The 27,098-nt window shown below is 39.3% G+C and overlaps 1 protein-coding gene across 1 annotated transcript; it reads left to right on the forward strand.

The window, feature by feature from the left end:
• The first annotated feature begins 12,944 nt into the window (after nucleotides 1–12,944).
• LOC114647920 (gastricsin-like) lies at nucleotides 12,945–23,855 on the forward strand. The gene is made up of 9 exons (XM_028796621.2): nucleotides 12,945–13,077; nucleotides 17,045–17,204; nucleotides 17,495–17,612; nucleotides 19,176–19,294; nucleotides 19,375–19,574; nucleotides 19,672–19,788; nucleotides 22,787–22,934; nucleotides 23,085–23,183; nucleotides 23,276–23,855. The coding sequence occupies exons 1-9, from the start codon at nucleotides 13,022–13,024 to the stop codon at nucleotides 23,438–23,440; spliced, it is 1,182 nt and encodes a 393-aa protein (XP_028652454.1). The 5' UTR covers nucleotides 12,945–13,021; the 3' UTR covers nucleotides 23,441–23,855.
• Nucleotides 23,856–27,098: the final 3,243 nt, after the last annotated feature.

A 27,098-nucleotide genomic window follows, 5' to 3' on the forward strand; every position in this document is an offset into this window, starting at 1 on the left:
ACTCCTAAATCCTTCTCATAAGGTGTACTTTTTATTTTCAGACCACCCATTGTGTATTCAAACCTAACATTTTTACTTCCTATGTGTAATACTTTACATTTAGTTACATTAAATTTCATCTGCCCAAGCCTGTATGCTATCCAAGTCCCTCTGTAATGACTCAACTGATTCAAGATTATTTGCCAGTCCACCTATCTTGGTATCATCTGCAGACTTAACCAGCTTTTTACTTATATTCCTATCCAAGCCATTTATACTTATTAAAAAATAGTAGCAGCCCTAGCACTGACCACTGATGGATGCCACTCTTAACATCAGCCAGTTCTGATGAGGTTCCTCGCACCATCACCCTCGGCTTCCTGTGTCTGAGCCAGCTCTGCACCCATCACCCTGAACTCCAACTTCTTTTAGTCTGATGGCCAACCCCTCATGTGGCACTTCATCATTCTGAAAGTTAAGATAGATAGATAGAGATATTTAAACCAAAGTGGCTGACCCCCATCTATCCTTGTATTTGTTTTTTTAGCTGTTTAATTCTTTCTGATTTGGACTCTCATCTACAGCTTCTCCTACTTCAGTTGATTTCCTCCTTTCTCTCACTACTCTCTGTTCTTGATGAAGGGTTCTTTTTTGGAAGCATTACTGTCTGCCGTGTGTCAATTGTAATGCAGGATTAATTTATTTTTTCCCAACTGTTTTTTTCCATTAAGAGTGCATCTTGGTCCAGCCACGATAACAGTTTGTTATCAAACAAGAGAAGGAGTGTAATCAGTTCTTATCGAACCAAACGAACAGGCCAATGGAAATACCTACAGAGTGTTACCGGCACATTCATTATCAGCATTTTAATAAATTATAACAATGCTCATGTGTTATAATATCAAGAGATATTATTGCCACTATGTGTAAATATTCATTTAATGGACAATGATAATTGAATGTCACTGCAGAAATGTTTTATAAAAGCCAAAACAATTAAAGTCCTTGGCTTTCCCTTTCTGCTGATGATAGGATTAGTGCATGAAGCTTGAACTTAGGTTTCATTTCAAATATCCTTGTAAGGGCCATAATTAAAATCATACTGTTGATACTCTTAATACTTTGAACACTTTCTCTCTATTAATGTGAATTTTCATTTTTATGATTCACTGCTTTGCATTTAATAAGCCTCTGAATCCTTCCAGATAGTGAATTAGGTGCTTACTGGTTCGTTTGTAAACTACTAGTTACAATAACTCTAACATAGCAATGGGATTTTTTTCTTGTCATTTTAAGCTTCTTATAATTCTGCATGTGGTTATAATTTATACTGTATAAAACAAAAGGTAATGAAATGAATTATCAATTTAAGCATTGTTCTTTGCACAAAGAATCACATTACAGACAATATGGCACCACTGGTGCAGACTTCTCAATGGAAGGCTTGCATTTGAATGTCAGATGCTTGAAAAGCTAAGCAATTGTAGCCACCTGCTTCCAATTCATTTTAAAATTCTGGAATGGATGCCAGTTATTCACAAAGCATGCTCATGCACACACTCAGACTCTCTCACATTGGCCCAGTTTAGAGTCTCTCATTAGTCTAAAATGGCGGTGGCGTGGTTAACACTGCTGTCTCCATTGTCTGAAGTTCAAATCCCACACCTGGCTGTTGTCTGTGTTGTCTGTTGCATCTGTGGAGTTTGCATGCCCCCCCCCGTGTCAATGTGTGAATTTTCCATCTTCATCCCAAAGACATGCATCGTTAGGTCAATTGGTGATTATGAACTGGCTCGATGTGGCCATTGGCATGACTGGGCCATCTAATAAATTCATGCCTGTTCAGGTTTGTGTTCTGCTAAGATGGAGTAGGGGACACAAAAATTAGGAAAGGACCAGGAAATGAGGAGCAACAGTTATTTTAGTTAGTCAACAAGCAGAGGTCTTAAAGCCATGCAACATAAGATGACCTTTCCTGAGATCATCAGTTGCAATTTTAATTTACATAATCTTAGCAAATTGGAGACAGTTGGTGGTGCACTCCTGTGAAAACTGTTATGTAGTGTGACAGGCACAGCAACTCTCTCCAACTAGTCCATGATTTGCATTGACAAAATCCAACTGGTTTGATTTTGTCTTCAGTCACAGGGTGGGCTATGTGTGTGTGAGAGCTGACAACCAATGAATGCTCCTCTGGAATTACAATGCATATCATACTGCAACGAGGAATAAGGGACATGGGTGCTTTGGACCTCAAAAACAGAAGAGAAGCTTATCTGTCTGATGCCTCGGATTTTACATATCATAACAGAATGGAAAAAAGATAAAAGGGAAGTGACTGCAGCTGAATTCACCATAACTGCTAACACTTTGTACAGCACTGACTTCATAAGGCAGAAAACGGGTGAGCAAGACTGTGCTGGAAAGTCATCACACAGTCACTAAATTTGACATGCTCACTGATTTTCAGTTGTGTAAATTGACATGTTCCAGTGAAGATATCAGCAACATCAGTCGGCTATCAGACATACCCAACGACTAGAAATTGTGTAATGTGATACAAACTTAAAATAAAATAATAAAATAATGAAGCCCAATACCAAAACCTATGTCACAAAACACACAATGTCCTAAGCCAGTGTATGTTCAGACAAACGTGTGTCAATTTGTATATATTTATTTATTTACTTAATTATCTATTTTTATGTATTTATTTATCTAACAAGATTCTGTAGAAAGCCAGATTTCCCCCTGGACAAATAAACTGGGAACTGCTTCTGGTCTCACGTCACTTCCAGGTCGTCCGACTTCTAAAGCTGTTTGGCTGTGCCACTGATGATTTAGGTGTGTCACATTAAAGGGGTGAATACTTATCTGATCAATTATTTTGTGCATTATGTATGTAATTAATTTAGACCACTTTTCAGAGATCAGTTTCTAAAAAAACTAAATTAAATCCATTGTGATTCAATGTTGTTTAAAAATAAAATATAAACTCTTCCAAAGGAGTGAAAACTTTTATTAGGCAATACATGTGAACAGAAGGGCCCTGGGAAAAAGAGCGTCCAGTCATGTAAACCTATGGCACAACTGGACACATCTGACCTGTCATGCTGCCACCTACATGCGTGTTATTAGACAGCAATAGAGAAGTCTTCACGTGTGTTTGACGGGTTACTACTTGTTATAATGTTTTTATTTTTGTTGAGGTTCTGTAAAGTCTTAATACCCCCTTGTGGTCAAATAAAGTATCTATCTATCTATCTATCTATCTATCTATCTATCTATCTATCTATCTATCTATCTATCTATCTATCTATCTATCTATCATATAGTGCCTTTCATATCTGTTATACTGTATACAGTAGTGCCTTTCATATCTATCTATCTATCTATCTATCTATCTATCTATCTATCTATCTATCTATCTACCTACAGTTAGGTCCATAAATATTTGGTCAGAGACAACTTTTTTCTAATTTTGGTTCTGTACATTACCAGAATGAATTTTAAATGAAACAACTCAGATGCAGTTTAAGTGCAGACTTTCAGCTTTAATTCAGTGGGGTGAACAAAATGATTGCATAAAAATGTGAGGCAACTAGAGCATTTTTTTAACACAATCCCTTCATTTCAGGGGCTCAAAAGTAATTGGACCAATTAAATAACTGGAAATAAAATGTTCATTTCTAATATTTGGTTGAAAACCCTTTGCTGGCAATGACAGCCTGAAGTCTTGAACTCATGGACATCACCAGATGCTGGGTTTCCTCCTTTTTAATGCTCTGCCAGGCCTTTACTGCAGCGGCTTTCAGTTGCTGTTTGTTTGTGGGCCTTTCTGTCTGAAGTTTAGTCTTCAACAAGTGAAATGCCTGCTCAATTGGGTTAAGATCAGGTGACTGACTTGGCCATTCAAGAATTTTCCACTTCTTTGCTTTAATAAACTCCTGGGTTGCTTTGGCTGTATGTTTTGGGTCATTGTCCATCTGTATCATGAAACGCCGCCCAATCAATGTGACTGCATTTAGCTGGATTTGAGCGGACAGTATGTCTCTGAACACCTCAGAATTCATTCGGCTGCTTCTGTCCTGTGTCACATCATCAATAAACACTAGTGTCCCAGTGCCACTGGCAGCCATGCACGCCCAAGCCATCACACTGCCTCCACTGTGTTTTACAGATGATGTGGTATTCTTTGGCTAATGAGCTGTTCCACGCCTTCTCCATACTTTATTCTTGCCATCATTCTGGTAGAGGTTGATCTTGGTTTCATCTGTCCAAAGAATGTTTTTCCAGAACTGTGCTGGCTTTTTTAGATGTTCTTTAGCAAAGTCCAATCTAGCCTTTCTATTCTTGAGGCTTATGAGTGGCTTGCACCTTGCAGTGCACCCTCTGTGTTTACTTTCATGCAGTCTTCTCTTTATGATAGACTTGGATATCGATACGTCTACCCCCTGGAGAGTGTTGTTCACTTGGTTGGCTGTTGTGAAGGGGTTTCTCTTCACCATGGAAATGATTCTGCGATCATCCACCACTGTTGTCTTCCGTGGACGTCCAGGTCTTTTTGCGTTGCTGAGTTCACCAGTGCTTGCTTTCCTTCTCATGATGTACTAAACTGTAGATTTTGCCACTCGTAATATTGTAGCAATTTCTCAGATGGGTTTTTTCTGTTTTCGCAGCTTAAGGATGGCTTCTTTCACCTGCATGGAGAGCTCCTTTGACCGCATGTTGTCTGTTCACAGCAAAATCTTCCACATGCAAGCACCACACCTCAAATCAACTCCAGGCCTTTTATCTGTTTAATTGATAATGACATAACGACGGACTTGCCCACACCTGCCCATGAAATAGCCTTTGAGTCAATTGTCCAATTACTTTTGAGCCCCTGAAATGAAGGGATTGTGTTAAAAAATGCTTTAGTTGCCTCACATTTTTATGCAATCGTTTTGTTCACTCCACTGAACTAAAGCTGAAAGTCTGCACAAGTCTTCTGAGTTGTTTCATTTAAAATTCATTGTGGTAATGTACAGAACCAAAATTAGAAAAAAGTTGTCACTGTCCAAATATTTATGGACCTAACTGTATCTATCTATCTATCTATCTATCTATCTATCTATCTATCTATCTATCTATCTATCTATCTATCTATCTATCTATCTATCAGCTAAAGTTGCAACAAAGTCTTCAGCAAAGTAAAGGTGAAATACCTTTACCAACAACAATATGAATGACACCATGAAAGTACACCTAAAAATGCAAAACCACAAAAAAGGGCAATATGAACAAAATAGAACTAAAAGTAAAAAATAATGCAAAAATGAAAAACTAAGTATAAAATAACAATGCTAAATGAATTGTCCAAAATAATAATGACAAATGAAATGGATAATGTTATGCATGGTATGTGTAAATGCACTTTAATGGGCTATGGGAGAACTCCAGAACTCTTGGAGAAAATCCCACGAGGAGAAAGGGTAACTGCCACATAGACACGATGGTGACCAATGCCTGTATTCATCAAAAAACTCAGAATAACTCCTAGGAATTACACTCTACAGTAAGTCTGACTAGGATAAGAATTTGTTCTACTTCAGAGTAGAACATGAGAAGTAGTTACAAAGCACACACATTCCCACACATTAACTTCTCAAAGTTAAAGCTATACTTTTATTAGAGATGGCTACTTTTGCTCACACATTCTTCCTGTGATCCTGATCATCTTCCACTGCGATTTGCTTTCCCTCTCTCCATGATCCCCCCGCTATCTCCTGTGAGGCTCTATTTATCCAATGCCACCAGGAGTCTCCGCCTGCCTTCTTGAACATTCCCCGGGCTTGTAAAATGTACACAAATGTTCCAGGGGTTTGTAGAATGCTGAGCTCAGTGTATTGTGTGACATTTCCATGTCAATCACCCATCCACCAATCACTTATTGTCCTGGTAACATGCTGGCTACTCTGGTACAGTCTGATTCCACGACCACCTGTGTTCTGACACTGTGGTATCACTTGTGATTCACATAGGAATACTCATCCACATTTGAGGCAAAGATCTTTATGTGCAGGTCAGTTTGCATGAGATCAGCTTGTTATAACAATACCTCATGTGGAGTGGTGAGGAAATGTATGCATCTGTGTATTACCTCACTCATTGTAAGGACATTCAAATTTTGTGCAAAATTCGAGAAATGGTTAGTTGTGACACATACAAATCATCATTTTTTTTGCAAAGCTGCATTTTACACGTAGTCTTAACAACACTTTTATTTCGGTCGACAGAACATGGCTTGCTAACAACCATCTTCTGGCAGCTCCTACAGGTAGGACATCTCACAAGTTCTCCAAAATCCTGATGAAGTTAGGAGTAATTTCCTAAATTAGGAAAATTGATAAAATGCTTTTACTCCTCCTTATAAGAGTAGAACCAAAATTGTACCAGTTTTGACCATTCTCCTTTTCTGAGATGCTTGATAATTAAGGGCACAAGCCTGGAATTGAAGTCCATTCAGCCATTTTCTACTTGTTCCAGTAGATGTCACTACAGGGAGCTCTAGCCTGGTGTGCCAGGTTAAAAATGCAAGGCCATCATGACCTCAGAAAAGAGTTCAGGATGGGTTTTAAAACTTCCTCACTGGAATTAGAATTCCAAGAGCAAAACTTAAAAGAAGTGGTGAGGTGGCCTTCTGCTGTCATGCACCTACAATCTGGAATAGCCTGCCAATAGGAATTCGCCAGGCTAATACAGTGGAGCACTTTAAACAAACTACTGAAAACACATTATTTTAACATGGCCTTCTCATAACTTCATTGTAAATTAAATCCTGATACTCTGTATATCCAATTCATTATAATAACTATTCATGGTGGCTCTAAAATCTCTAGTAACCCCTACTCTCTCTTCTGTTTCCTTTTCCGGTGTCCTTTTGGTGGTGGCTTGCTCTACCACCATCTACTCTAAGTACCATGATGTTCCAAAAATGACGGATGGATTAAAAGACAGAAGTCTGTATGACCATCAGCATGAAGTGACTCCGTGAGAACACTAACTACAAAGAGGACTATTTCATTTATGTTAGGTAGAATGCCCAGAGGGGACTGGGTGGTCTCGTGGCCTGGAACCCCTACAGATTTTATTTTTTTCTCCAGCCTTGTTTTTTCTGTCCACCCTGGCCATCGGACCTTACTCCTTTTCTATGTTAACTAATGTTGTCTTATTTTAATTTCTTATTTTGTCTGTTATTGTTCTTTTCTTCATTATGTAAAGCACTTTGAGCTACTTTTTGTATGAAAATGTGCTATATAAATAAATGTTGTTGTTGTTGTTGGAATGGCTATCTGACTGCAGATTATGGGATGAATACTCATTTGGCAGGGAAAATAGTGTTCCGAGCGAAAGACTGCAATAGAGACAGATAGAGAGAGGAGATGAAGAGAGGGCTTGTAAGATACATTTATGATGAGCAGGCTTTGTTGGTGCTAGCCCAGATTATGCAACAGAATTGTAGTTACTTTCTGTTTTGTTGAACTATACAGTGGTGTGAAAAACTATTTGCCCCCTTCCTGATTTCTTATTCTTTTGCAGGTTTGTCACACAAAATGTTTCTGATCATCAAACACATTTAACCATTAGTCAAATATAACACAAGTAAACACAAAATGCAGTTTTTAAATGATGGTTTTTATTATTTAGGGAGAAAAAAAATCCAAACCTACATGGCCCTGTGTGAAAAAGTAATTGCCCCCTTGTTAAAAAATAACCTAATTGTGGTGTATCACACCTGAGTTCAATTTCCGTAGCCACCCCCAGGCCTGATTACTGCCACACCTGTTTCAATCAAGAAATCACTTAAATAGGAGCTGCCTGACACAGAGAAGTAGACCAAAAGCACCTCAAAAGCTAGACATCATGCCAAGATCCAAAGAAATTCAGGAACAAATGAGAACAGAAGTAATTGAGATCTATCAGTCTGGTAAAGGTTATAAAGCCATTTCTAAAGCTTTGGGACTCCAGCGAACCACAGTGAGAGCCATTATCCACAAATGGCAAAAACATGGAACAGTGGTGAACCTTCCCAGGAGTGGCCGGCCGACCAAAATTACCCCAAGAGCGCAGAGACGACTCATCCGAGAGGTCACAAAAGACCCCAGGACAACGTCTAAAGAACTGCAGGCCTCACTTGCCTCAATTAAGGTCAGTGTTCACGACTCAACCATAAGAAAGAGACTGGGCAAAAACGGCCTGCATGGAAGATTTCCAAGACGCAAACCACTGTTAAGCAAAAAGAACATTAGGGCTCGTCTCAATTTTGCTAAGAAACATCTCAATGATTGCCAAGACTTTTGGGAAAATACCTTGTGGACTGATGAGTCAAAAGTTGAACTTTTTGGAAGGCAAATGTCCCGTTACATCTGGCGTAAAAGGAACACAGCATTTCAGAAAAAGAACATCATACCAACAGTAAAATATGGTGGTGGTAGTGTGATGGTCTGGGGTTGTTTTGCTGCTTCAGGACCTGGAAGGCTTGCTGTGATAGATGGAACCATGAATTCTACTGTCTACCAAAAAATCCTGAAGGAGAATGTCCGGCCATCTGTTCGTCAACTCAAGCTGAAGCGATCTTGGGTGCTGCAACAGGACAATGACCCAAAACACACCAGCAAATCCACCTCTGAATGGCTGAAGAAAAACAAAATGAAGACTTTGGAGTGGCCTAGTCAAAGTCCTGACCTGAATCCAATTGAGATGCTATGGCATGACCTTAAAAAGGCGGTTCATGCTAGAAAACCCTCAAATAAAGCTGAATTACAACAATTTTGCAAAGATGAGTGGGCCAAAATTCCTCCAGAGCGCTGTAAAAGACTCATTGCAAGTTATCGCAAACGCTTGATTGCAGTTATTGCTGCTAAGGGTGGCCCAACCAGTTATTAGGTTCAGGGGGCAATTACTTTTTCACACAGGGCCATGTAGGTTTGGATTTTTTTTTCTCCCTAAATAATAAAAACCACCATTTACAAACTGCATTTTGTGTTTACTTGTGTTATATTTGACTAATGGTTAAATGTGTTTGATGATCAGAAACATTTTGTGTTAAAAAACATGCAAAAGAATAAGAAATCAGGAAGGGGGCAAATAGTTTTTCACACCACTGTAAGTTCTCCTTGTTATTGTCATGCCAGCTTTAAGTTTATTTTTGTTAGTAAGGGCATTGTGCTTTTGTGTGGGTGTGGAGGGCAGCCACAAGGGCCTCTTCTTATCAGTCCTTGTTTAAGATCACTGAAATGCACAGCGCTGTAGAGTAATTGCAAAGTTTTGAAGGTCAATTCTGTATCAGACAAGATGTCAGTATGGCTGAGCTAGTTGACAGACTGGACTATTTCTAGGAATAGGCAAGCTGAGCAATCGCTTAGGGCCTTGTGGCCAGTGAAAGGCCCCAAACGCCCACAGCAGGGTAATGTTTTAGCACCAAGGCCCGCTTGGCAAGTGATGGGGTTGTTGCTTTTGATCTGCGCAGAAACGCTTTGAACTTGTGAAATGAGTTGCTACTAAGAAACAACTAAAAGAAAATAAATTCAGACTTCCATTTGAAATGTGATGAAAGCATAACTGAGCATCTGCACATCTAAGGTGGTTGGATCATTCATGGGCCACTCAGAGACAATTGCACAAGTGAAATGAATTAACATTAAAAACAGGCCTTCATAACATAAAGGGAAGTAATAGCCCAGTTAATGAATCCTCTGAGAACAAAGTTCCTTTATAAGTCTGCATAAAACATGCAATGGTGCATGAGCAAATTTAATTACCAAAGTGTTAGAGTGCTGTCATTGTTCAACTTCTTTACATAGGAAAGTTGTTGTCAGTTGTTGATATTGTGTGAGTGCTTAGTTCTTTCTGTAGGTATGTTAACATTTTTTATAAAGTAAAATATAAGTTGCTTAGTGTATCACAAAGCATAAAGTAATACCTTTAGAAACTGAATGCCGATTATAAAGAGGGTAGAAGCCAGACAAAAGAAATCTATTTCCCATATACTGTACATGATACAGTACCTGTCAAATAACACAATACACATGTTTCATCCTAGTTGGGGTTCATCACCTTTGCTTCCCTTTATGGGAGTCGAACCTCAGATGTCAGCACCTGGGACGAAGCCTCTGACGTTGTACCACAGCAGCAGTATTACATTCATAGGTCTGATTTGCAATCTAATTATTTGGATGGCTACCTACGCTTGTGGTTGGTTAGCCAGTCTACAAACATCTGCCATGTCCTCTCAGTTGCAAGAAGAAGATAATAGATATGTGATACAATACCTGCCAAATAATACATACATACATATATATACAGTACATATAAAGTCACATATGTGCATATGGGAGACAACTTCACGGCTCATATACTGATAATTGCACTCCAAACCAGAGGGTGGTGGTGCTGCCACTCAATGCCTTTTCTGATCCTCCCTCTGAAAAATGGATGATTGATGGCTGTTTCACCTCTGACATTACTTCCAAACTATTGCCTTGCTGAAATCACCCCTTACAGGTCACATTCCTGAAAGCCATCTCCGCAGTTGTCTTGGACTCAGTCATGATTCTCGTCTGAAGAAGATATCTCTGCAATTATTGCATGCATTGTCAGTCCTTAATAATCTTTTAAGGATATGAGGTTCACTCAGTGTCCCATCCCTTTATGACTTGTCTTCTCGATTTACTATATGCATGTGTATGTACAGTATAAATCTCTGTCTATCTCTCTGTCTCTATACCAGAATTACCACACCCTCCCTTATCATTGTGGCATGTCGGAAAGTACAGAATGCATCCTGTCCAGATCTGGGATCAAGATAGCACACAAACCAGCAAACACTTTATGGACTGTCCTTTTCAATGCCAAAAGCATCCATTTTCCAACCCACTGAATCAGAACACAGGATCACGGGGGTCTGCTAGAGCCAATCCCAGCCAACACAGGGCACAAGGCAGGAACCAATCCTGGGCAGGGTACCAACCCACCGCAGGACACACACAAACACACCCACACACCAAGCACACATTAGGGCCAATTTAGAATCGCCAATCCACCTAACCTGCATGTCTTTGGACTGTGAAAGGAAACCGGAGTGCCTGGAGGAAACCCACGCAGACACGGGGAGAACATGCAAACTCCACGCAGGGAGGACCCGGGAAGCGAACCCAGGTCCCCATGTCTCCCAACTGCGGGGCAGCAGCGCTACCCACTGCGCCACCGTGCCGCCCTCAACAATATATATATAGAAAAAATCAAACAGTTGACAAAATACAGAGGATTGGGGGCCGCTTTTATACAAGAAAATGGCTGCTGGAAATGATCAAAAACGAAGTGACGTCATCAATGAGGAACCGGAAGTGATGTCATGGTTGAAAGCCGGAAGTGACGGGGAAGATGAAGTAGTGGATGGACAGCCATTTCCTGGAATGTGAACTATTGTTGGTAAGAGATTATTTGTCTTCTTTGGTTCTGGAAATTTAGAGAGAGAGGCTTCAATACCATCAAACAACCCTTCATCTGTTATAACCTCGCTCACCTCTGGGCTTGTTGACAGTCTCCTAAGCGCTCGTGTGTGACAATATATATATATATTTATATACAGTATATAGCTACCTGTTGTTATGTTGTTATGAACTCACACATTTAACAAATATTTGGAGGGATTTTTTGTGGGGCTAAGGAAAAACTGGTAGTAGAAAGTCTATAGTTAATTATCCAGAAGGACAAAAAAATTATGCAATCAAAACAGGAATGAAAAACAATATCATAGTCAAGAATAACAAAGAAGAACAAAACAAAAAAATCTTAAAACTAACTTGTGATGTAATCTGTAGCCATAACTGATTTTATATCTTTTTAAAGGACACATCACTGGGATAATGTATAATACCAAGCCACTATCTTAAATAGTGTCTGAGTGATGATTTCAGACATTTGGATGATACTAGCCCAGTCGCATGGCTAGCAATGGACATCACTGTCAGAAACAGCACCACAAAATGGAGGAGGTTGAGGCTGATGGCACCCCAATGACATCACCATCACAATAATAAAGGTAATAAACAACAGGAAAGCTAAAAAAATCAAAAATGTCATGAATGTATTTTCAAAAATCCATAACTCAGATGCATTACACTTATATTGTAAGCCACTGCAAAATAAATAAATAAATACTGTATTAATAATATTCCATCCATCTATCTTCCAAACTTGTTATTCCAAGTAGAGTTTTGGGGAAGCTGAAGCCTATCCCAGCAAGCAGTAGGTACAAGGCAGGAAAAACAGAGTGCCAGCCCATTGCAAATAATAATAATAATATAACATTAAAATAATAAAAAGCAAACAAAAAGTAAGGTATACAATGTAACTTAAAATCCATTAAAAGTATTACTCATTAACTGTATCCCCTGGTCATAATACGTTTGGTAGCAGTGGTGGTAGTAACAGCAAGTTGTTGTCACATACACAGAGCCGTATCAAATGGGGGGCTCTAAGAAGAGAAACCAAAGCCATCTTATTTATTTCAAGGTAATATTTTCCTTCACATGTTGGTGGGCTTCTTCTTTCCTTCAGTGTACAGTGTATCTTTATGCTGTTTTTAATGTCTTCCAATTTAAACTTAATCAATCAGGTAAAAAATTGTTTTCTGTTCACTTACTACTTAGCTGTTTTCATTCAAAAGCTCTGTTTTGTTTTTATTATTTAATGAACCAAACTCAATTAAAGTCCTGAAAATGCCCATTTAAGAAGTGGATGACTTATTCGCATAAATCTCCTGATGTATGGTACACCTCCTATCTCTTAAGCACATTTTGATAACACTCCATGTTAGCTGAAGACCGTACAAATGCTGCAGATGACCCCTAATTTTTCCATTCACCTGGCCAAGAGCATGGGTGGGTGGTGCCTCGCCAAGCTACAGATAAGAAGCCCACTTGGAGGGTATAAAACAATCACCACTGACCCATGCTGAGTGTGTCCACTACACGAGGAGGACTGCTTTGGAGAAACCATGAAGTGGTTTATCGTTGCTTTGGCCTGTCTGGCTCTCTCAGAGGGATTAGTCCGGTGAGTTTGGCACTCTTGTGGGTTAAATCTCTTATACTTTAGCTAAGATTCTCCAGCTTTTCTTCAAATTGACCACTGACTGATAATGCAAGTGTGTCATTAAGTTCAGAGCCTTTTCTGAACAAAATTCAGAGTAGCAGATCTTGGGCAGGAGGCAGCAGCGGTCAATCCAAATGGATAAAACCTCTGATGGGTTTTCCAGTGGACAGGCAGGAAGGAAAGGGTGGCATGCAACAGAAACAGTGCCAAGCAGGGTACTAAAGAAGAGAAGGAAGCAGGCACTGGCAAGGGTGATGTGTGTTACTGGGCCAGGACAATATTGAACAAGTTAGAAACTTAACCACAAATGGATAACTACGTCTAAAAATAAGATTAATGAAAAGTAAACAGAAAAAAGACTTACAAGACATGTTAAACAGGGTGAAAATGTAATCCCAAAAGATCAAGATCAGCTACTAACACTGTCTTACTTCATAAGTATACAAATAAAGACACCTCCGAAAGTTGGGTGAATGAGAATTAGTTAAATTCTGCAGTGAAATTAAAAATCTACCTCAATGATTTTGTTATGGGAAAACGTACAAGAAAGGTGAGAATAATTCTGGTGGTTTTAACACAAAAGCTTTATAATCGAGATGGGTATTATTTACTGTATATATTTTGTGGTGTGCCAAACAATCAAATTATTAATATCTCATCACATTCTATGAAACGGCTTTTCCTGATCAGGGCTGCGGTAGCAGCAGGGCAAGCAGGTCACCCCAGACCTCTCTCTCCGCAGCTTCAGATTCCATCTCTCCCTGGTGAATTCTGGGGTGTCCCAAAGACAACTGAGAGATATAATCCCTCTGGTGTGTCCTGGGTCTGCCGCAGTCAAATGTGCCAGGTGCAGCTCCAGGGGGAGCATCCTTACAGCACGCCCAAACCATCCGTAACTGGCTCCTATCAATCTGGAGGAGCAGTGACTCTATATTTACTTTTATATACTTATTTTTATTTAACCTTTACATAGATTTGTTCCTGTAAATTTGCACCCATGCAATTCCTTTTTTTGTTTATTTTCCTTTCTTTTCCACACCTCCCATAGAAGCCATTTCTATCTCCTTTCCCAACCCTGACACTCTGAGTGAGGTGAGGCGTCTCCTTTTATGCTGAACCTGGGAGTAATTTTGGTGCCACAGCACTCAGCTACTTCCATGTCAGGCAAAAGATTCTGAAAATAGGCATCTCTACTCTCAGAAAGTCCCAGAATACCCCACGGGGGTGTGTGTTGTGTGATTCAGTAAAGGGACACTCCCACCTAGTGTATTGGGAAAGAATACCACCCTGATGGCACCCTGTCCTTCTGCTTCACTGTTTCGGCTGAGAAAAGGGAATTCCACTCATCACATTTGGAAATCAGTCCATGCCTGCCTTACATTACATTAATAGGGGAAACTCAGTTATGGGACGCACTCTGGACCCCTGGGGGTTGTAGCAAAGGAGAGGATTTAAACAAAACTTTGTGCCATTATGAACAATGCTGTATATCCTTTCTCTGACACATTAACACTGAGGAGTTTCGGTCCATGAATCATTCAGCAGAACTGTGTCAAGAAACACTATGGGGGGCTCCTTTATACCAACAGTAATATTTCTGCATAATGCTTCACTGAGACTGGGACTGCCAAATCAGAAGTTTTCTTTTCTTGAATTTTCTTGCTTTATAATCATTCTAGTGTGTGTTCAGACCCAAGTGTGTGTGTGTATATTTATTTATTTTTTATTTATTTATTTATCTATTTATGTATGTAGTTTTTTAAGAGCTTCTATAAAAAGCCAAATAAAGCTCTATCTATCTATCTATCTATCTATCTATCTATCTATCTATCTATCTATCTATCTATCTATCTATCTATCTATCTATCTATCTATCTATCTGTTATATAGTGCCTTTCATATCTATCTATCTTCTATTATATAGTGCCTTTCATATCTATCTATCTATTAATTATATACAGTAGTTCCTTTCATATCTATCTATCTATCTATCATATAGTGTCTTTCATATCTATTATATACAGTAGTGCCTTTCATATCTATCTATCTATCTATCTATCTATCTATCTATCTATCTATCTATCTATCTATCTATCTATCTATCATATAGTGTCTTTCATATCTATCTATTATATAGTGCCTTTCATATCTATCTATCTATCTATCTATCTATCTATCTATCTATCTATCTATCTATCTATCTATCATATAGTGCCTTTCATATCTATCTATCATATAGTGCCTTTCATATCTATCTATTATATAGTGCCTTTCATATCTATCTATCTATCTATCTATCTGTTATATAGTGCCTTTCATATCTATGTATCTATTATATAGTGTCTTTCATATCTATCTATCTATCTATCTATCTATCTATCTATCTATCTATCTATCTATCTATCTATCTGTTATATAGTGCCTTTCATATCTATGTATCTATTATATAGTGTCTTTCATATCTATCTATCTATCTGTCTGTCTATTATGTATTGTAAATAGAAGTCACATTATGAATATATGGAGTAATGATTGAAATACATAGAGTGGACAGACCTGAGCACATTTCCAGTAAACACAGAGGGTTTCTGATTCAATTTAGTGAATTATATTTACTAAAACATTATTTAAAATAATATGAAATTATTGCTCAACCAGTATGCTCAACATTATACATGGACCTATATATAGTTGTAACTCAGTGCTTCTGTACAAAGCCATATGGTTTGGTCTCTTACTGTATATATAAATGTCTACGCGTGGAAGTGTGTGTGTTTGTCCGGCCCTGAAGTGCGAGGTGGAGTCGGGGTAAGGGCTCCATCTCCTAGGAAACAGAAACTCGCTTAGCTGCTGTTAACGCAAGCGAGGCCAGCACGTCAGCAAAACAAATCTCAAAAGAAAGATAAAGTCGCTTAACCACTAACATTGCAAAACGGTATCCCTTTTACTTTTCCTCCCACCGATAATACACAAGTGATGCGAGCACAATTAATCCTCCTAGGAGAGAGATGCCCATTAAGCCCATTGCGGCACTTCTTGTGTGATTTTGGGCTTATACAAAAATAAATTGTATTGTATTGTATTGTATGCCCTTTCAATTACCTGACATCTCTACATTTCAGTTTTTTTTCTGTCGATTTCAATACTTTCTAGGACCCCTGGCTTTCACAGCATGGGCTTACACAGCTAGTTTCTAATAATGAGCCTATACACATAAAAGGAGAAAAATCTACAAAAACAGCATATTTTGCATGCATGTTCAGAAATGTAATATATTTGCCTGTTTGGCATATATTATATAAGTAAATGGTAGACAATATACAGTACTTACACATCATGGTAGGCAGGTGGTTAGTGCTGCTACCTCACGGATCCAGCATTTCCAGAATCAAATTCCACATCAGTTCTACAAATTAGAAAATCAATCATTTCTATTTAATCTTTATTAAATTAATGTAGAATTTTCATTAATGTGCTCCTAGTGCGTGTGTGTTTTTGTGTTCACCCTGTGATGGATTGGCATCCTGGAATTGTTCCTGCCTTGTGCCCTCTGCTTGCTGGGACAGATTCTCTGATTGGGATGAAGTAGGTTAGAAAACAGATGGATGGCTGAGCTTTTTTTTTTAAATTACCCCTGAAGACCTAACAAGCTGGGGTAGGATTGACATTAAGCCACAGCAAATGATTTAAAATTCCACTATTGATTCAAACCCAATGCTAATTTAATGAAACTTGAATTTAATATTAAAAAACAAGTAAGTAGGATAAAATATATAGAGTGCAGGCCCTGAGCCAGCTGAACTCAGTAGTAGTTTAGCAGGTGGAGGAAACTGGTCACCTCGTGGCCTGGTAGGTATGGACAGAACCTGCCAGAACATTTCAAGTTGTCCACACATTTTGGCTATAACCAGGTTGATCTTTTAAACAGAGTCCCTCTGAAGAGGTTCAAGTCCATTCGTCAGCAGATGAAGGAAAGGGGTCTGCTTAAGCCCATCCACTACACTGACCCTGGCCTCAAGTACCAGCACCTAAACCCCTATGGTGCCTATGCCTCCTCTGCCAACGAGCCTCTTCTCAACTATAATGATGTAAGTCCTTCTTCTTCTAGATGGTGGGTGTCTCTCAGTTCAAAGGCTATATGTAACTTTTAATAAGGCAGCATGAAGTTCTTTGACATTAAAATCATGTCACCCAGTTGGTTGACAGGCGCTGCTAGTAGGCATCTTGTTCTGTTTGTCTAAAGTCAAAGAGAACAATTTAGATGCACAGATGCACACGTCTCAGGTATTTTCCACCTGAAGATGCAGGTGTACATCTCAGCTCACCCACATTGTATTAACTTAGCTTCACTGTCTTTTGCCGGTCCCTTTCTTTGCAGATGTCCTACTATGGCGCAATCTCCATTGGAACTCCAGCCCAGTCTTTTTACGTCTTGTTTGACACTGGATCCTCAAACCTGTGGGTTGCCTCTACCTACTGCAACAGCCAGGCCTGCAGTAAGTCAGTGTGGGGGGTGGATGGGGGGGGGGGGTTCAAGTAAATGGTAGCTCTGTGGTGTTGTAGGGGAATGATGGCAGTACAGAGAAATGCCTTTAATTCAGAAGACTATCTTGTTGGACATCTTTGCCAGCAAACTGAGTAGTGTCACAGATGGCACCAGTGGTAGCTCTTAAGAAGTAGAGATGAGTGAAATGATTCACATGAAATTGAATTCACTGCAAAACTTTGTGTTTTGCATTGAAGGTAAATCACAAAATAAATGGTCTTTTGCTTGCAGCTTTTGGCACAAGATGGAAGCTGTTCATTTCCCATATTGAAGGTTTTCCACGCTTTAATTTCACAAGTGTCTGTCTGTTATTTATTATTTAAATAAACATCTCTGGTGGAAGAAAAAACACTGCACACATTCCCTGTCACGTGTAGACATTTTATTGAGAATGTCTTAAGTTTGTACCCATTATGATGACAATCTTGGTGATCACAATCCTAAAGATGCATTGTAGACTGAAATGACACTCAAAGTGAAGCTCCATGATGTAGGGAGTGAGTGAACCTGCATTTATAGGAATCAAGAAGCAGGAAATGGAGGTTGCTAGGCACAGGCAGCCAATCCATTAAGCGACATAGGCAGCTGCCTAGGGTGGCATCATCTGAGGGGGGTCATTTATGAAAGTTAAGGGTCGTGTGCTCTGTACACCAAAGAGGAATTTCTCGTTGAACTTTGATGATACAGAGTGAATGCTGTTACACTCTGGGCGCCGTTTATGAAGGTAGAAGTGCACACGCTCCATACGCCATGGGGCACACACTCCTTAAAGTCTGTAGTATAAGCACAAAGATGTACCTTTTGTGTTACTGAAGTGGTGGACACGTCAACAATGTCTAATAATACCGACTACCACTATGGACTATGAGGGGCACTGTCCATCCACTGTGCCTAGGGCTGTAAGTGGGCTTTGACCGGCAAGGTTTCTAAGTAATGGTAGCTGGGTGGAATGGGTTTCTCATGTACTGAGTTTTCTTGTGAAGAAAACACAGTAGTGTACAGGATAATATGCACGTGGAAAATATGAAGTGTGTCACATTTTGTAAAAACACACTGCTCCTCAAAAGTGATGTGAATGAGAGGCATAAATAGAACTGATTGGACTGGTGGCTGAAAGATTACAGGCATTACAATGTTGTGGAAAAATTACAAATAAACATGGAAGTGTAAGAGAGCAGTATTCCTTGTTTTCTGTCCCCCAAAAAAACTTTCCAATCCCTCAAAAAAACTTCTTTAGTGAGTTTTATGTTTCACAATTGTGAAATCATCAGCAAAACTAATTTTATTGTCAGTTTTGCTCATTCGAATAAAATCATATGAACACCTACTTATTCTTTTAAACCCCCATTTATTATCTTCATTACAAAGAAACTCAACGTCCACAGTAGAACCTCAAGTAAGAATGCCTCCACAGAGAAATGGCAGGAGTCACTGAGGCTCATTACATCCTAAATGAAACAGCACAACAGTCTGTTGGTGGCATCTTATCTGAAGTATTTGTTTTCTTTTCAAGCCAACCACCCCCTGTTTGACCCCAGCCAGTCATCCACCTACACTAGCAATGGGCAGACCTTCTCTCTACAGTATGGAACTGGCAGCTTGACAGGAGTCTTTGGCTACGACACCGTCAATGTAAGTTTTTAATCATTAATCTAAAGATGGCCTCCCCTTGCTAAGGCAGGTTCTCATTTTTTTTTCTTTTTGCCAATCAGGTCCAAGGCATCTCCATCCCCAACCAGGAAATAGGCCTGAGCACCAATGAACCTGGCACCAACTTTGTCTATGCCCAGTTTGATGGCATCTTGGGCTTGGCTTACCCCAGCCTCTCTTCTGGAGGAGAGACCCCTGTTATGGACAGCATGATCCAGGATGGCCTGCTCCAGTCAAACCTGTTTGCCTTCTACCTTAGCGAGTATGCTGCTAACTAATTATTGTCACACCACTAATCATAAACTCTGGTTGCCTTCTGTTTTTAACCAGAGTCTTTTCTCCTTTTCTTTTCTTTTTAGTAATACTCAGCAAGGCAGTGAGGTGACATTTGGTGGCGTAGACCCAAACATGTACTCTGGACAGATCTACTGGGCACCAGTCACTCAGGAGCTGTACTGGCAGGTTGCCATTGATGGGTATGTGTATCTGTAAAGCCCTTAATCGAAAGCAATCAGAGTGCCATTCATATATTATATAAAGCAGCTATGGTTGGATGTCATCATCCAACATCTAACATAGGTACATGACTAGGTTGCCTTCAGAATTCAGAAAATTAATTCATGATGGCAGCCTGGAGTAATATAGTGTCACAGAGCCAGACATATAATAGATAGACATCTGGAGACAACCATGAGTGAATTTTGCTTAAAAGTGGGTGGGAACATTTAGAAGGTTCCCTGAGTGTCACATTTCTGAACCAATCCAATACTTAGTGAAGGCTGAGTTTAAAGTAGAGACGTCAGTTTTGAACTACAAAGAGCAGTGGTGCTCTCATTAATCTGGTCCAACAGAGAGGAAGCTTCTGATGATGATAAACTGTACAGCCAAAGTGTCTCCTGAAAAGCCCCTATTAAACTTATAAATGTGTGTCGCATATGTGGAGAGCAAACTGCATATATTAAAAATAAACAACCTATGGTGAGGGAATAACCTTTCTCTAACATCAGATTATACTTTGGCATTCAAAGATGTCAGCGGACTAGTAATAAACGTGAACAGTATGTTGTCTCTGTTGTTCACAGTTCCGATGATAGAGAGGGATGTAAGGTTGAAAGAATTGCTGGCTACGTTCATGAAAATATCAACTGCAAAATATGTGTTTGAAATAAATGGTATGTCACACCCCATCAAAATGAGGTGAAAAGGACTGGAAATACAATCGACTCAAAGCAAATGCCAAGCTATATGCAATACGTTTGCTTTGCTATTAGTTATGACACACAATCTATGGACAGGAATTACAATGTATATGTCTTGATATTGCATTTTAAATTGACACAAAAATTGCAGGCCGCAGTGCAAAGCAATTGATCATTTGAATGATATGATAATATTTCATTATGATATGGTAAAACCGTGCCCAAATGAAATGCCCCACATATTGTACTACCGTTAATAACAAAGAACCACAGGGGATGCAGATTTCAGGACCTAAAACAAATGAATCAGTAAACGTGCCTAATGAACCGTGGACAAGGTTAAACAGCAACCAACTGCTGATGGAACATCAGAATGAATATCTAAAGGAAGTTAATATTACTGTCTAATTAGAAACGCAAACGTGACATACCAGAAAATAGCATTTTAACACGTACTATATCCAAAGACCACAAGGCTTATCTAAACTCTATTTGTTGACGTTAGAACATTAAAACAGTAAAACAATCTAGACGAGAACAGGCCATTCAGCACAACCAAGCTTGCCAGTCCTATCCACTTAATTCTTCTAAAATAACATCAAGTCAAGCTTTAAAGGTCCCCAAAGCCTTACTGCTTACCACACTACTTGGTAGCTTATTTCAAGTGTCTGTGATTCTCTCCATAAAGAAAATAACTTTTGTGCAAAATTTACTTTTAACAAGTTTCAAACTGTGTCATCGTGTTCTTGATGAGCTCATTTTAAAATCACAGTCTCGATCCACTGTAATAATTCCCTTCATAATTTTAAACACGTCACTCAGGTCTCCTCTTAATCTTCTTTTGCTTAAACTGCAAAGGCTCAGCTCTTTTAATCTTTCCTCATAACTCATCCCCTGTAGCCCTGTGATCAGCCTGGTCACTCCTCTCTTAATGTTCTCTTTTGTGTCTCTTAATGTGTCTTTTTTGTAACCAGACATAAACTGAACACAGTACGCCAGATGAGGCCTCACCAGTGCATTATAAAGCTCCTTGGTCTTGTACTCCACACATCAAGGCGCTATATAACCTGACATTCTGTTAGCCTTCTTAATGGCTTCTGAACACTGTCTGGGAGTGGACAGTGACAAGTCCACTACAACTCCTAAATCCTTCTCATAAGTTGTCCTTTTTATTTTCAGACCTCCCATTGTGTATTCATACCTAACATTTTTACTTCCTATGTGTAATACTTAACAATTGGTGACATTAAATTTCATCTGTCGCAAATCTGCCAAACTCAGTATGCTGTCCAAGTCCCTCTGTAATGATTCAATGGATTCAAGATTATCTGCCAATCCACCTATCTTGGTATCATCTGCAAACTTAACCAGCTTGTTACTTATTTTCCTATCTAAATCATCTTTACATATTGAAAATAGCAGAGGCCCTAGCACTGACCCCTACTGAACCCCACTCTTAACATCGGCCATTTCTTGTAACATTCCATCACCTTCTGCTTGCTGTGCCTGAGCCCATTCTGCACCCATTTACACACAACACCCTGAACTCACACTTTCTTTAGTCTGATGGCCATCCCCTCATGTGCACCTTATCAAATGCTTTCTGAAAGTCCAGGTAGATAATATCATAAGCTCCACTCTGAGCAGATCCTTTTGTTGCTTTCTATTAGAGTTCAAGCATGTTGGTAAAACACAACCTCCCTCTTCTGAACCCATGCTGACTCTTCAGTAAAATTATATGTTATGCCATTTAGTGATGCAACTGTCAAAATGACAGAGAGATACCATAGCAGACAAGAAGCACTCTTCTGAAATGTGTGGGGCCATGTACCTGCAGTGGTCTACGTGTTTGTATGTGTATGTCTATCTCTTCTGTCGACATGCTCATCCCAGTGTACAATTCATCATTAAGATGTAGTATCTTTATGATACCAAGCTCCTGAATTGAGATCAGCGATTTTATTGTGTCATGTCTTTTTTTCAATTTCTTTTCTTCTCTCCACGTTCCATTAATACATGAGTAGAAATATGATACTGTAAACCCAAATTGTTTAAAGTGCATTGACTAGAGGAAATTGAAGGTGGGCTTTTAGGAAGAGAGCCTTTTAAACAGCAGCTTTTGCCACTACTCACAGCAAACATTTTAGAAAGTTTCCCTTAGAAGTGTGTTCTTGTTCAGAAATCATTTCTGGCCCTGCAAAACTAAGAGTCGTGTAATGCAGTCGCGGAATCTGAAATTGCCCAGTTAAATCATTTGCTTCTCTCTGACTTGCAGCTTCCAGATCAACAACCAGGAAACTGGATGGTGCAGTGATGGATGCCAGGCAATCGTGGACACTGGCACCTCCCTGCTCACCTGCCCTCAACAATACCTGGGCTATCTGCAGCAGTATATTGGTGCTCAGGCTAACCAGTATGGAGAGGTGAGTGTCTCCTAGGAATAAAAGATGAACAAATGATTTCATAGCCCAAATTCAAAGGTGCCTAGTGTTTGCTGGACGCATGGATTGAAGAGTACAAAGGTGTAATTGTAGCCACCCAGTGCTTCTGACATCTGTTCTTGTTGTCCACAGTACATCATCGACTGCAACAACATGAGCAACATGCCAACCATCACCTTCACTATCAATGGAGTCACCTTCCCTCTGCCACCCTCTGCCTACACTTTGGTGGTAAGTGACCCAGATATGCATCACTGCTTTGAGTTTAAAATGACAAAAACAACAATCTACTACATTTTTTCCTATTCAATTTACTATTTCAGAACAATGATAATGGAGGAACCTACTGCACAAGTGGAATCATGGGCACCTACCTGCCTTCCCAGAATGGCCAGCCCCTTTGGATCCTGGGTGATGTTTTCCTGAGGCAGTACTACTCTGTTTACGACAGACAGAACAACCAAGTTGGATTTGCCACCGCTGCATAAGTCCTCCTCCTCCTGGTCGAACACCTCTGGAATCCCCCTTATAACACACACCTCACCTAAAGAGAAGACGTGAGAAGATAAGAGCTCTGCATCTAGGGCTTCATTTTAAATCATCATCTGAAACGAGAAAGATGTCAACAAACGGAGAAGAAGAGTCTGGTGAAAGTTGGAGCTACTTCAGACTCTGGCCATAACAGGGCAGTGAACAACAGCCCAAATAACCTTCTACTGACCCAAACATCGGGCCTCCAGCTCTCTAGAGTCCAAACTTGCCATTCTTTTATCGGCAGCAATAGTTGAGGAGTGGGGGGTGGGTGTTGTAAAGTGTCACTGGGATCCAGATTCATATTTGTAATGAAAGAATAATAAATATGTCTATTGTGATCAAGATTAATTAAAGTTTATCAAAAATTCATCAGCCTTTTGTTTTTTCTTTGGCAATGGCATCTTTTGACACATTGGTCTTTTTCCTTCCATCCGCATCTTAATGGTTACTGTGCTCACAGCTACAGTGGTGCTTGAAAGTTTCTAAACCCTTCAGAATTTTCTATTGTCCTTCATAAATGAGACCTAGAACATCATCAGATTTACACGCTTGTCCTAAAAGTAGGTGAAGAGAACACAATTGAACAAATGAGACAAAAATATCATGCTTGGTCATCTATTTATTGAGGAAAATCACACAGTATATGAACCTTTACTTTTAGTATTTGGTTTGACCCCCATTTGCACCAATAACTGTAACTAAACATTTCCGGTAGGTCTTGATCAGTCCTGTATATTGACTTGGAGGATTTTAGCCCATACAGAATTGACTCAACTCAGGGATGCTGCTGGGTTTTCTCAAAAGACCTGCATGCTTCAGGTCCTTCCATAACATTTCTATTGAGTTAAGGTGAGGACTTTGACTTGGCCATTCCAAAACCTTTATTTTATTCTTCTTCAAGCACTGTTTGGTAGAATGACTTTTGTGCTTGGGTTCATTGTCTTGCTGCATGACCCGGTTTCTCTTGAGATGTTGTCCATGGACAGATGTCCTTACATTTTCGTTTACAGTTCACTGCAATAATTCATAATTCATTTTCCAGTCCACAATGTCAAGCTGTCCTGGCCCAGGCACAGCATAGCAGGCTTAAAGCATAATACTACTACCACCATGTTTCAGAGATGGGATGAAGTTCTCATGCTGGAATGTAGTGTTTTTCTTTCTCCAAACATAATGCTTCTCATTAGAACCAAAAAGTTCTAGATGGGACTCATCTATACATAAAACATTACTCCAATAGCTTTCAGGATTGTCAACATGTTCTTCAATAAACTGTAGATGGGATGCAATGATTTTTTTTTAAAACAGTGGCTTTGTCCTTGCAACCCTGCTATGCACACCACTGTTGTTCAGTATTCTCCTGATGGTGGACTCATAAACATTAACATTAAACAATGTGACAGAGGCTTTTAGTTGCTTAGAAGTTACCTTTGGTTCTTTTGTGACCTCGCAGAGAACCACATGCCTTGCCCTTGGAGTGATCTTTATTGGTCAACCACTCCTGGAGAGAGTAACAATAGTCTTAAACTTAATCCATTTGTACACAATCTGTCTGACTGTGCTTTGGTGAAGTCCAAACTCTTTAGAGATGGTTTTGTAGTTCTTCACAGCATGATGAGCATCAACAATTCTTTGTCTGAGCTCCTCTGAAATGTCCTTTGTCCATGGTATGACACACTGATACTGCACAAATGTGTTTGAAGATGAAGCCCTTGATCGAACCCTGCTCTTTTAATATGAACAGGGTAACAATTCACACCTGATTGTCATCACATTGATTGACAACCATGACATTGATTGATAACACCTGACTCTAATCTCACCTTCACATGCTTTTGCCACTCACAGATATGTAACACTGGGTGATTTTCCTCAATAAATAAATGACCAAGTATGATATTTTTCATCTCTTTTGTTTAGCTGAGTTCTCCATATCTACTGTGAAAATCTAATGATGTTTTAAGTCATATTCTGGCAGGAATATGAAACGTTCTGAAGGGTTCACTAACTTTCAAGCACCCCTGTATATTTGAAGGTGGTAGATTTATTTATGAGCCACTGACACAGGAAAATTTCCACCTTATCTAAAGTCGAATAAACCGATAAGGTTACAAAGGTGATAAAACTAATAGAATATGAAAAGTACCCTCTGCTAGAATCCACAATCTGCTGATGGTGTGACATTGTCAGTAAAAGAGAACATTAAAATGGTGACAAAGAAACTGCATAATAACTAAATATAATAAAATTAACATATATTATATTATTAGGCAATAAATGAACAGAACAATATTATAAAAAATAATGGAAATAATGAGCGATATGAGAAAAACTTTAAACAGGAGCTAGGGGAGGGCCTCTGATTTGACCATAACAATGTGGACACGGGGAAAACATGCAAAGTCCATGCAATGAGCATCCAGGAGCCGAACCCTGGTCTCCTTGTTGTGAGTCAGCAGTGCTATCACTGCACCACCATGCCTCCGAATCAAGAAGTAACAATAATGAAATGCTAATGAAACAAGTAGCTGCACCTTTAACAGGAGTAGAACATATAAAAAAGCAACTCTTAAGCCTCATTATTAATCATGAGATCTATTGGCCTTTTATTGCATATTTTGGCAGATCATCTCAAACTTTAGAGGTTCTATAAGAAGCCACTCCACTGTCTGAATAAATGCATTTTTCCACAAAATTATAACAACTTCTGATGAGAGAACGCCAATAATGGTCTTGACAAAATATCAGAAGGTGTGTCAGTTTGACAGTTTGCTGCCTTCAGCAAGGTGGTTGTTGTGGTCCTCTAAACCAGAGGGTCTAGAAGTGTGGTCCATCAACCACTGTTAGTCCATGAGCACATGCCAGGTGGCCCATGGGCTCACCTAGTCTTTCCTAGATTAAATCTCTTGCTGATTAAGCCTTGTGAAAAAGCTGCAAGACATCAACAATGAACCATATTGTCAGACTTATTTGCAGACCATAACATCTTTTACTTCTGCATTACCCCTTTCTGTTCTGATCCTGTACAATTGTAGTGATTGCTCCCCCTCTTTCTCACTTTTAACATTTCTTTGAACTCGCTCCTGTCCACCTTCCTTTCCTTCCTGTCCACCCTAACTCCTTTACAATGTGGAAATCTATTTTTAAATCCACCTTGATGTCCACCTTAAGAGGCAACAACAATCCCTTAATTCCATCTTTAAGCATTTATTATAAATCATTGTCTAAAATTTGGGACTTTGAAACATAAATCCAGCAAGGTAATGAATGTTACACTTGTACCACAGACTTTCCTTCCATTGAGCACCTGGTATACAAGAAATTTACAGTAAATACTCACGTATAAGTCAGGTCTCGATCATAAAATCAGACCCCGACTTATACGCTCTTTCAAAAATGCAACACTTAAATTTTTTTTTTTTACATCTTCTTGCCTCCTCCAATCTCACATCAGTTTCTCAGATGCATCGAATTTTGTTGTAGCAGCGCAGTTACCAATTTCTTTCGCTACTTCAATGACGTTTAATTTAAAACCAGCTTCATATTTTCTTCTGATAGAATGCTCCATCACAGATAAGGGATGCTCTTACTATAAAGGTGTATGAGGGTGTG

Source organism: Erpetoichthys calabaricus, chromosome 3 (assembly GCF_900747795.2).
Source record: "Erpetoichthys calabaricus chromosome 3, fErpCal1.3, whole genome shotgun sequence".
NCBI classification, from domain to species: domain Eukaryota; kingdom Metazoa; phylum Chordata; class Cladistia; order Polypteriformes; family Polypteridae; genus Erpetoichthys; species Erpetoichthys calabaricus.

Bases quoted from the DNA above. Each gene is read 5' to 3' on its own strand.
- LOC114647920 (XM_028796621.2), top strand. From the start codon at position 13,022: ATGAAGTGGTTTATCGTTGCTTTGGCCTGTCTGGCTCTCTCAGAGGGA. The intron at 19,295-19,374 runs GTAAGTTTTTAA...TTTGCCAATCAG, and splicing joins TTGGCTACGACACCGTCAAT to GTCCAAGGCATCTCCATCCC. The intron at 23,184-23,275 runs GTAAGTGACCCA...TTACTATTTCAG, and splicing joins CCTCTGCCTACACTTTGGTG to AACAATGATAATGGAGGAAC.